Genomic DNA, 12272 nt, shown 5'->3' with positions numbered 1-12272 from the left:
TACAGAGTTCCTATAGGTCTTTGATAGGCAGATAGAAAGAAGTTTGTGATTTTGGGAAAGAAAGTAAAGGCTTTCAAACAGGAACAAAAAGTGCTAGAATTTATATACATGTATTCTTTCCAAAAATGTCACATTAGTCGTAGATGGGCTGTGTGTAGGCGTGCGAGAGCCCACACAATCTGCCTCCACCGTAACTGAGCACAGTTGAGAATAGGGGGCGGGAATCACTAGAGGCCTATGATATGACATTAACACAATACTATTGTGATTTTGTGATATCCTGAGTAGAGTGATACACTGAGATTTATTACCTTCTTACATCTGCAAAATTTTACCAGAAGGAAAATTTCACCAACATCTGTTTTATCTGTGAAGATAATAGTCTCAGTCGGTTCATCTCACTTAAAGGGATAGTTCAACATTTTGGCAAATGCAGAGACTGCTTGCTGAAAAACTGCCCCCGACAGGAACGCGCATCAGCTGTTTTGCATGAATTTACCTCTAAAACAACTCTGTCTCATAACGTTCCGTTATTATCTCATATCGTGGTGAATGCGCAGCTCACAACTTGTCCACCAGAGCGTTTTGGAGTTGTTTTGGAGTTGTTGGATTGTGTATTTGATGAGTTTGATGAGGGAAACCAAGAAATCCCATTAGCCTCCGTAGCGTAGCTCTGAGCAGCTCACGGCTCTGCTCCGCCGTTCTAAAAATAGCTTGCACCGACAATTAAAAGTAACGAACCTACTGCTGTGACTATAGGGATTATGGCAATGGGCCAATTTGCCAAAATGTTGAACTATCCCTTTAAATCATGTTTGTCCTTGCAAATTGGGATTGTCAAGCAGTCAAGTACAAGCACATATTCAGATTTGCGATTATCTGTTTTCATTTTATTTGTTAAACTTTCACAGTTGGAATGGTACAGGTTGGTAGGTTATGCTTATAGTGTGTCTTTTAGGATTTGCGATTACCTGATAAAAGATCAATACTTTGTGACTGTGTTTTCCACACCGTGCTCGATCGAACACATTCAAGCTTCTCTTGTTTGAAATTGTTGTCTGTGAACCTCTGTTAAGCCGGCTAGTCCTCGTTCCAAAACATTTTAGTAATTAACCCTCATGCCATGTTTGGTCCTTGAATTAGGTCAGGAGAGTGTTTGAAAAGTCCTTGAGTTTGATTTAAGCATCTGGAGGAAAGCCGTGAATAAGTTATTAAAAGGTGTGTGTTGTGTTATCCACTCTCTCAGAGCTCTTTGTTTGCTTTCTCTCCCCTCTGTCTTCGTTCTTTTCGTGTTCACCCACCTCGTCGCTTTGCTTGTTCTCACTGCCTTTCCTCTCCCCGTTTTATGTTACCCCCCCCCCTCCTCTCCGACAGGCGGATCTGTTACCAGGAGGTCTCCCAGTGTTTCGGGGTTCTGTCCAGCCGGGTGGAGATTCAGGACGTGAGCGGCACCACATCCGCCGTCCGCCCCAGCGCCAGCACACAGGTACCGCGGCTACGTCGTGTCGAGCTCGGATAATAAACACCCAGGGGCTTGTTTGTTTTGCGCTCTTATCTAACCAGGCATGCTGACTAAGAACATTATTTATAACACGGGACTGGGAGCTTGTCGGGACAACAAATGTCTTGTCCTGTTAGTCACCTAGCGGCTCTTCTGGAACTAGACCTCCTAGACAGGCGTTTAAATCTTCATGCCGTCGCTCATTTTATTACATAGTGCAAGAATTATAATCTTGACAAACTGAACCAGAGTTTTCAATGTTTCCTCTTGGTAATTAACCTCCACAAAATATTATTTGTCACAAACAGTGCAGTTTGTTGTAATCAAAAATCTTAAATGAATGTTCTCATTTAATTTATAAGAGAGCGAAAGAATGAAGCCGGAGGGCTGTTTTTTTAAAAACCAGAGTTAAATTTAGCTGTTGCTACTGTTTAAATCAAGTCCCAGCTCCATTAAACACAATGATTTCTGTTTGATTTGTTGTCAGAGAACTTGACGACAGGGTTTCATTTGCCAGCAAAGAATAGCAAGACCGACATTTAAAACAGAATATCACTTGAAGAGCTAATTAAAAAAGTAATTGCAGCCAGAATTACAGAGACAGCATGTGTTGTCAGCTTCCCAAACTGGACAGGTGTGTGTGTGTGTGTGTGTTTGCTCTGTTTCTGTTTGTATTAACTGTTCCGGCGGCTCCGCTTTGTAAAGACAAAGCCTCTTACACGTGATGACCAGAAAGATGTTTGCCTGGTTTTAAGTGCTGCACATCTGCTGCCACAGATGGTTCCAGCTGTGCAGCCCAGCTCGCACACAAATAGAGATTTCTTCTTACTTTGCTTTATTACACCCTTTTATTAGGTTTCTCTTTGTCCGTACTTCCTACTTCCTCCCGTCCCCTCTCATCATCAATCATCCACGTTTCTTCCAGGCGCTCTCCAGCAGCGTGAGCTCCAGCAAGCTCTTCCCCAGCAGCACCTCCCCCCACGAGACCTCCTTCGGCGAAGAGGTGGAGGTTCACAGTCTGCTGGTCGTGGATCAGCACACATTTGAGGGTGAGACAGCCAGATGTCCGTTTCCATTTGATGTCAGAGAGATGGCGCCTGTGTACAGAGCCTCTGATGGTAAAATAATGTGCTCGGCTTGGAGAGGAACCAGCTCGGAGCTGGAAACTCCTTCCACAGCCACTGGACAGAAAAATGCCTGCACACTGGTTGGACCAGTCAGTCACGTTTGTGTCTGTCTGATTTGAATCCATACAGTAATTTAATCTAATGAATGTTTGTCTCATTTACTTCCTTGCCATATAGGCTGTGTGACATATATTTTCATTCTCATCATTAGTTGATATCTGAAAACCAAACAGGCTCTCGAGGAAATTACTGAGTGATTGAACACATTTGGCACCGTGCCAAGCATTTCCACAATGAAGGCCACTCAGTGCGCAGGTTTTTTTTTTTGCTTCATTCTGTTTTGCAATGCAGATTTGACTGCGCCAAGCCTTCCCTTCAAAACTCCTCCAGTCACCACACCCACACAAATGAGGGTTTGTTATTATATCTTAATATGTAAATAAGAGACTGGTTCAGCACTTTGTGTCCACAGCTGACACCGGTTGATCAATGTGCAATCAGATGACTCTGCATTTACATGTGGTGAGATTTTCATCAATCAGACGTCGGCTGGTACCGTCAGGGTGCAGGTCCTGGTTCGTCACAGTTTTTTTTTTCTTTTTTCTCTTTAATGAAGTGGTCTTACTCTTCAAACGATGCTGCAAAGAGGAATTGATAGTGTAGAGGATTATTGAGCTGCAGCTGCATCACTAGAATGTGCAGCTGTGTCGTCTGCTGTCTCAGCCACACACCGTTTAAGTGGCCGGATCTCCTCGGCTGCTGCAGAATCAATATTATCTGCTGTGTTTTATGTTTTATTAGATGCACAGTTTTCTGCATCATGTTATGGAACATGTGATCCATTGTGGTACCTTCAATTTCCTCAGTCCCAACTCTACACGTTGTAAGGCTGGGTATTGCTACTGATTCACTAAATCGATTTGATTCTGATTCACAAGGTCCCGATTTGATTTGGATTTTCGATTTGATCTGATTCGATATTGATTCATTTAGAGATATTTCATTTTAATACCAGTTTTGTTGGCTATGAAAGAGATTTTCACAGAACTAATGCTGCAAATTGTACAAAGATGGAACTCTCTAACCGGGTGCATTATTAAAAATATTAATGTTTACATTAAAAATTGAACCTAAAGATATGGAACAAAAGAATTTAAAGCTTTTAATAAGAAAAATTCTGTAAGTGTGTTTAAGTATGTAAAGCTTGAAACATCAATAAACACATTTGTTAAAAAAAAAAAAAAAAAAATTGACCCTAAAGCAGTTACACTGATGCACATTTATATAACCAACAACTTAGTGCAACTCTTCACTACAGTCATTAATTCAGTTATTTATTTCAGCAGTGAACGAACACAAAACAGTGTGAACAGTGATTATCATCCTCTTAGTCTCACGTGACTAACAGAGGAAACAGGAGATGGCATACATTAAAAGATTGATCTGAGGATTTTATTAATCAATATTTGATCTTTCAAATGCAGATCAGTATGAATCGGAAAATCGTTTTTTTAAAATGATGTTCATCATCATCAACCTTTATTTAACCAGGCAAAATTGCTAAGAAAACATTCTTATTGATGCGACGGCCTGGTTGGTTCTGCCTCGATCGACACCAAATACCACATCACCAGTGATTAAATATGGAAGCAGATAAATAAATAATGACTCTGTGCAAACCTAATTAGACCTAATACAGTGAATCCACTGAGAACACCTGTGTTGATCTAAGTGTTTGGGTGCACCATGGAGATTTCCATGTTTGTTTGTTGCACCATATTAATCTCAATCCCTGTCTGACCCCGTCAACAAACCTCCATGTCGGCCATATGTTGCCTGGAAGAGAACAACAAAGGCATATTGTCTATACTGGAAACTCTTTGTGCAACACCGACAGAGCACAACACTCTGCAGAGTCGAGTTGTGCACTCACACACTTCTCCTGCGTAATGAGGGAGTGTTTTCAGCTCTTTCAGGTTTGTCACTTCCCAAATAAAGTGGTTTGGATAACAAGACGGAGCTGTTTATCCTCCTATCTGACCACACGTGTTTTCCCCCCGCTGGATTCTGATGTAGCGATGCTGACGTGTTCCCAGACTCACACTTGTAATGAACCAGCATCCTCCCTTCAAACTAAATAACAAGACAGTCGTGGGGGGAAAAAAAAACAAAAACAAGAAGTAAATCCTATTAACAGTGCGATGCATTTTGCAGCTCTCACATCAAGTTTCCTGAGGGATTTGTTTTTTTTGTTGTGTGTCTCCATCAGTTCTCCATGCCCATCAGTTCCTCCCCAGCGAGTACGCCCTCAGCATGGTGTCGTGTCGTCTGGGAAAAGACCCGTCAGTGTATTTCATCGTCGGCACCGCCATGGTGTACCCAGAGGAGGCCGAGCCCAAGCAGGGACGCATAATTGTCTTCCACTACACTGACGGTCAGTTGTTTGTTTTTTTTTTCACCGCTCCTTCTGTTCTCAGCAAACAAACACAAACTCCACATGCACTTGTTCCTTGTTCCTCCACCTTATCCTGTTTGTCCTCTCATCCAGCTCATTTTGCTTTGCACTCTTCATCCCTCACCCCGTTTCATTTTCACCCCCCTCCTCCCCCTTCTCCTCCCTGATCTTGTTTTTTCTCCTCACTCACGGACACTTCGTCCTACCATGCTCTTGTTACCGCTCCTCACTTCATCATTTTCTTATCGCTATTTATCAGACTGTTCCTCCCCTTCTCCACTACTGATTCCCCCTCATTTCCTTTCATGTGCTGTCGCTCTCAAGGTGCACTGCTTGCCTTTCATTTATCCTCCCGTAGCTTCTCATTCTGCCCCCGTCCTCATTCTCAATGCCTCGCCTACCCTCACATCTCTTTCACAGTTGAGTGTTTCTCCACACTAAGATCTAGTAGGTAGGTACCTGAGTGATGGACTCTGTGCTCCTCTCCTCTCCTGTAGGGAAGCTGCAAACTGTGGCAGAGAAGGAGGTGAAAGGAGCCGTGTATTCTATGGTGGAGTTCAATGGCAAACTTCTGGCCAGCATCAATAGCACAGTGAGTACTTTTTAAAGGTGTTCGAGTTTTTTTTTTTTTTTTTTTTTTTTCCTTCAGTGATGCATACCAAGCTGAACTGCAATTAATGTTCATGAGCGTTATAAAGACCTGAAATAAAAACCTAGCTGGAAGGTTACATTTGCTTCAGGGTTCAGTCCACTTGAAGCAAGTTCATTCGTCAGATGTTGTACAGCAGAACTCGCTGTCAAACGTTCAAGGTGCCAAGAAAAAAATCCACTTTTGTTTGAGCCATTTGGACTGTTTCTATAGAACATGTAAAGATGTCACCTTGGGGCAGCGAGACCTTGAAACCATGTGTCTTTTTGACACCTTTGACAGTTACAGACCTAATAACTTGTGAAGTACATGAATAAGTAACTGGCAGATTAACCGTTGCAGCTCTTTACAAAATAAGTTATCACCTAGTCCAAGGATTGAAAAGTTTTCTGCTTCTTATACAACATCACATCACATTAAATACATTTGACAGACACTTTTGTCCAAAGCAACTTCAACTGAGTGGAGATGAACCATGCAGGGGCACGAGTTAAGCCAGGAACACACCGCCACGACGCTTCCCGAGGCCGACGGATTTGGCCGACGAGTCTGTCGCCTCTCGTCGGGAGAAAGGAAAAAGTGAAACACACTGCCCCGACTTCCGACCAGAGCGACTGAGTGGCGAGGACCCATACAGACCAGGGGCAGCCCTGCTCACTTTTCATTCAAACAAACTAATGCCACTGCCACAGTTAATTTCATCAATGAGAGCAACATTAATCTCCCAAAAACAATTTAACCAGCCACGTGTTAACGGCGCTAAAGCCGAAATTAAAACAGTTTTTAGCAGCTTACTGCTGTGGCTCGGTTGCCGCGAATTGGCGATAGCCGATGCTAATTTCTGTTAGCCCGTCTATGGTGTTTTACATTACACGTTAGCATTAAGCTAGCGGGCTTTATATGCCTAGTTGTGAGCTGTGTGTGTTTTGAACGTTGTTTCAAACTATGTGGGTTTGATTGAACATCTTTGATGTTTAAATATATATATATAGGCTATTGCCGCTTAATATATTGCTTTACTCCTCTTTTTATTTTGTATACCATTTTTACTGTAGGACAGGCTAGGACACCGTTTGTTTACTGTGGTCACTTCCGTCCCTCCCACACACCGCGCTGATTCGCTTAGGGCACCGCCAATCAGAATCGCCATAGCTAGCACACAGCCAATCAGAGTACCCGACGAGTCTACTCTCCCGACGGCCGACGAGTCCCGACTGAGCATGTTCAATCGGCCCCGACGAGACCCGACAAGACCCGACAAGACCCGACGGAGAGGAACACACCAAACAGACGAACTCCCGACGCCGTCCGACGAGGCCCGACGCCCGACGGTCGGGGCGGTGTGTCCCTGGCTTTAGACCTCCAAAATTCAGTATTGGGCATGTTACTTTAAAGCAGATATCAGTGGAATGTTTTTGTTAATATAAGTCCTAAATAGTCCTATTTTCCGTCAGCAATCACTTACATGAAGTATTTCAGCCTAAACACGAGTCTCTCCGTCACTCTGCTCTGCTGTAACCTGAGGAGAAAATTTTCCTTGTGGGATACAAGTGTTATCCAATGAGGGGAGAGAACGGCATGAAGGGCTGTGTGTGCAGCCAAGGGATGCGCGTGAATGTGGTGACGTAGCACGAGGACCAATTGATGCCTGACAAGGGCGGGGGCTGCTAACTCATGGTGCGTTCAAGGAAACTCGTACTTTGTGTTTTTCCTTCCTGTGAAGTCATACCAGTTCGATCTGGTACGAGTTCACGGGTTGGAAGTTACGAGTGGCCGTTATAGGGAACTTTCACAGACAACAGGACGGTAAAAACACGAGCTACGGGTTACCTGGAACGCTACCAAGTCGTAGTTGTGACTTGAAGCTGTAACTTACGGTTTCAAAAGCCTGCCTTGAACACAGCATTAGCCGAAACGGCCGTGCCACTGATATCTGCTTTAAGAAATTAATTAGTTCTAGTTAGTAGGGCTGTCAGAATGAACTTTGCTATTCGAACAGAATTCAAATTATTTTTAAAATGAGAACATTCGAAGGTGGAAACTGACATTTGAACGTGTGCCTTCCGCAACGACGCAAATTAAAGTTGTGCGTCACGGCGTTCGGGTAAACACATTGATAAAACAAACAATTTAGCTGTTGTGTGTGACGTAGAGCTGCAGCTTCAAGTTTTTTTTAATTGTCGATCGATTCCGCGGACCGCTTCCGATCCGTGGAGAGCGATCCGAACGGATCACTGATCAGCTGTGATCCGTTGCACCACTACTTATAATATTTCAATTTCCCTTCTTGAAGTTTCATATTGAGTTGGTAAAAGAGGCCCTGTGACGCTGAGTTGGTTAGTTCCAGATAAACTGCTTTCTTCTGACTAGTTGATGGACTGAAAAAAAATTTGAAGGCTGTATAACGTACACCTTAACGGGTGTATTTTTTTGTGACAAGACTTCTTGAGTCAAGTAACGGCGCATTTTACTGTCAGTAACGGAAACAGTAACTTTTTTGATTAATCGTTGCTGGAAAAAAGTAGTACCATCAGTAACGTTGTTATTTTATAATGTCGTTATTTATAACTTCCATCACTGTCAAAATTAGAAGTTTATTCTTTTTTTCAGATAAACAACTACAAAACTACTGTACGGCAGTGCAAGTGCTTCAAGAAAAGTTCTTTATTCAGTTTAGATTTTAAAATGAGATGTAAGACATTGTTAGCGCGGGTTGGTGAGATGTAGTCTGGTGTGATAAAGTCTGTGACTCTGCAGTCCTGGTTCGGTGGCGGTTCAGTTTACCTTTGTGGAGGCAGAGCAGAGAAAAGCCCCGACACGAACAGCCACTTAAATGTCCCGGGGTAAAGTGCAGTGGTGCACCCGGGGTGTGGATGACCTGAGATTATGTTAATGTTGCATGTGATCCCAAATTTAGATGTTCAGACAATTTAGCCTCTCTGTTGCCAATGTCAATGTCAATAGAGAGGCTAAATCTTACATGAAAAACCTTTTTTTTTTGTTGAATAACATTGTTTGAAACAGACAGACACACTTCTACAAAACCCTCATTTGATTTTAACAGGATAGGCCACCATTTCTTACCTCTTCAATATTTGATAATGCCTTGACACTCAGGTAAGGAGCAAAAACAAATGTTTAAAAGTTATGAGGAGAATAACAAAAAAACCTTGAGAAAATGTGATGCCACGCTTAGATTAAAGCATCGGGGTCCAACACCTGGCCACACCAGTCACAGTCTAGAATCCAGTAGATATTTTTTGGTATTACTGTTTTTACGTGTTGCCTTTCCTCGCACAGAAACCAGTCTGATCTAGATAACCTTTTGCTACGTGAAGTTTAACACCTCACTTTGGAGACTGGGTTGTGATTCTCTCAGCAGCGAGTCAACCTCTGGACGACTTGTGCATTTCAACCTCCTTCCTCCTCCTTGATTGCTTAAGAAGCATGAGATCTGCTCGGGAGGAAAAGTGCCTCCTCAGTCATTTTAAAGTCCAATATCTAAGTAGATTTATCCTATATGGATTGCTGTGTGAAATCACTTGACATACAGTTTGAAAGAAACCGCCCCCCCCCCCCCTACTGTCCTATAATTCTCAGCTCATCCCCGCTGCGCTATAGATAGATTAAATGGATTAAAAGATTGAAACAGAGCTTTATCTGAAGATATCGAGAATCAAATGGGCATGGATCACTGATATCTCAAAGCCAGCACACAGCCCAGCCACTCACATCCTACCACCTGCTTTTGGCAACATTTTCTTCATCAAAGAAATGTACTCTAAATGACCTATGAAGTATTATATAATAATGGTTTCACAGCATCACAGATTAACTCTGACTATAGGGCTACATTTTTCCTCTGAACCTCACCATTACGCACCAGAGTTAAACAGTCATTAAAGACTAATCCATCATGGGAGTGATATCAGTTTTCCCCCTTGACAGCATCTTCACTGGACCATAATATAACATCGTGACAAGCTCTGACATTAGTTGCTTGTGAAACGCCTTCTTTTCATCATCTGAACTCACTGATGCATTATTCTCTTTCTCCTGACATTTGCTCGGCTCCAAACAGTTAACTTCATCACTGTCGGCCAGCGCAGGCTCCGTATTTATGTCAGGATCTCTAAATCTGAGCGTGGTGCAGCGGTTTTGAAATTTCCATAGAAATGGTAGAAATGCACAAAAAAAAAAAACCCCCGTCGGTTCCAGCAGAAGCAGCAGAAATGCTTTAGACGTCTGTGGAAATTGATGATGAGGGACTCGGTCCAGTGACAGCAGCCAGACAAACATTTCATGCCGGTGTTTTATCTTCATCTGATTCCCAGTATTTTGAGGTCTATATTCATCTGAGGTTGAGAGTGATATCAATTTATTCAGTGTGTCATTAATTATTTCAGACACGTCTGTGTTAAAGAAATAGTTAGAGACTTCGAGTGTGAGAAGATTGATGCCACTTTCTTGTCTCCGTAAGTGTTGGTCTGGTAAAAGAAAATCCACCAATCAGCACCTCTAAAGATCTGAGTTATGAAGAACATCCTGTTTATTTACCTTAAAGGGATAGTTTAACATTTTGGCAAATTGGCCCATTGCCATAATCCCTATAGTTTTAGGAGCAGGTTCGTTACCTTTAATTGTCGGTGCAAGCTATTTTTAGAACGGCGGAGCAGAGCCGCGAGCTGCTCAGAGCTACGCTACGGAGGCTAATGGGATTTCTTGGTTTCACTCATCAAACTCATCAAATACACAATCCAACAATTCCAAAACTGTGGATCTAGCACATGATACGGGTTGAAATTAAATGTGTGACGGCCAATAATAAAAACAATCGTTCTTCTCACTCTATATTTCTACGATGTGACTTCAGTTCACCACCACACCGTCTGTGTCGCCAATTCTCATTTTCCTCCAAACTAAGCCTATGCACATTGGGTCAGAGTTTGCACACATTCTCCCGTCGAGTTTGTTTTTCTTTCCAAAAACCCACATTTTTGCGTGGAAAGTGAGGTACACCACTTTCAGGCCCCGTTTTGTGCGTACGCCACGTTTATAAATGAGGCCTCTGGTAATGATATGCAGCAGTGTACAGTTTTGAACCTTCCCTTTAGTCAGTGGGGATAAGTTCTCCTGTTGGGCGACCAAGGCAAAAGAACGGTAATAAGAGATAAACAAGATGCCGGTCACTGGATGAAGTAAAATGATAAGGAGGATTCTTCTTTTCAAGTGTAAAGGAAAAAAAGAAAAACCCAAATAAACAAACATTTGTTTTCGTGCAGCAGCGTTCATGCAAAGATTCACATCAAAGTGCTTCAGATAAAAGGATTAAAATGAAGAAACAAAGTTAAACAGAATACGAGAACAAAGAAAACATGGAAACAAAAAGTAAACAGTCGAACTATGAAGTGAAACCGGGGGTGGGGGGGCTGGGGAAAATCATATGAAGAAAATCTAAAATGAAATGTTAAGAAAACTTTTGATTTCTTCTAAAAAATTCAAACTGAGCTGTTCAATCAAAGATCTGCTTTATTTCTTTAATTTACCTTTATTTCCACACTTCTCATCCCTGAACTCACCAGAATTTCTAATTTCATTATGCCAGATGAGCAATTACATCCACAGACACACATCCGCCCCTCCTGCCCCCATTCCCCCCCTCCCACCCTCCAAAACCATTGATTTAAAATGTCAGCCAGTGTATAATGGTGAGTATAATTAGCCGCTAACTGTTCATGTAACAACGTGCGATAGCCGATAACTCGGAGTCGACCCGTTCGCCGAGGCGCATCACATCCAGAGTGATAGCGACATGAAGCTAAGACGCTAGCTCATCCATCAGACGCAGCCGGAGCTCATTACTCATCTCCGCTGTTTTGTTTTTTTGTTCCAGGTGCGTTTGTACGAGTGGACGGCCGAGAAGGAGCTGAGGACGGAGTGCAACCACTACAACAACATCATGGCCCTTTACCTGAAGACCAAAGGAGATTTCATCCTGGTGGGAGACCTGATGAGGTCCGTCCTGCTGCTGGCCTACAAACCCATGGAGGGAAACTTTGAAGAGGTGAGATGTCGAGGAGATTTTTGAGGGGGAAAAGGAAAACAAAAGATGTCTCAACACGTGAGAACAATTTTAGCTGAAGCAGTTTGTTTCTAAAAATGAGGCTTTTTATCTTCCACATACCTCGGTTAGGCCTGTTTGTATCATTTGTCTTTAAAAATTAAGAGACCACTTCAAAATGATCAGTTCCTCTGGTTTTACTATTCATAGGTATGTGTTTGAGTAAAATGAACACTTTTGTTTCATTCTATAACCTACTGACAAAATTTCTCCCAAATTGGAAATAAAAATATTGTCATTTAGAGCATTTATTTGCAGAAAATGACAAGAGGTCAAAATAACAAAAAAATCTGGTGTTTTCACACCTTGTATAATGCAAAGATTATATACGTATATCATATTCATTTTAAAACAACACAACACTACTTTTTAAACTTAGGAAGAGTTTAGAAATCAAAAATGGTGGAATAATCCCTATT

At 42.3% G+C, this 12272-nt stretch overlaps 1 protein-coding gene across 1 annotated transcript in view; it reads left to right on the top strand.

Annotated features, from left to right (window-relative positions):
- ddb1 (damage-specific DNA binding protein 1) overlaps positions 1–12272 on the top strand; it is a 59375-nt gene that overhangs the window by 32415 nt on the left and 14688 nt on the right. Inside the window, exons 18-22 of the mRNA XM_085771854.1 lie at positions 1375–1486; positions 2427–2550; positions 4898–5062; positions 5581–5675; positions 11626–11796. Coding sequence (XP_085627980.1) covers positions 1375–1486; positions 2427–2550; positions 4898–5062; positions 5581–5675; positions 11626–11796 — 667 coding nt within the window. The remainder of the gene's footprint in view (positions 1–1374; positions 1487–2426; positions 2551–4897; positions 5063–5580; positions 5676–11625; positions 11797–12272) is intronic.

This window comes from Trachurus japonicus, chromosome 3, assembly GCF_045865225.1.
Source record: "Trachurus japonicus isolate A0001 chromosome 3, Traja_1.0".
Classification (NCBI taxonomy): Eukaryota; Metazoa; Chordata; class Actinopteri; order Carangiformes; family Carangidae; genus Trachurus; species Trachurus japonicus.
Note: the sequence above shows the minus strand (reverse complement) of the source record. Positions and strands in the feature narration are given on the sequence as shown.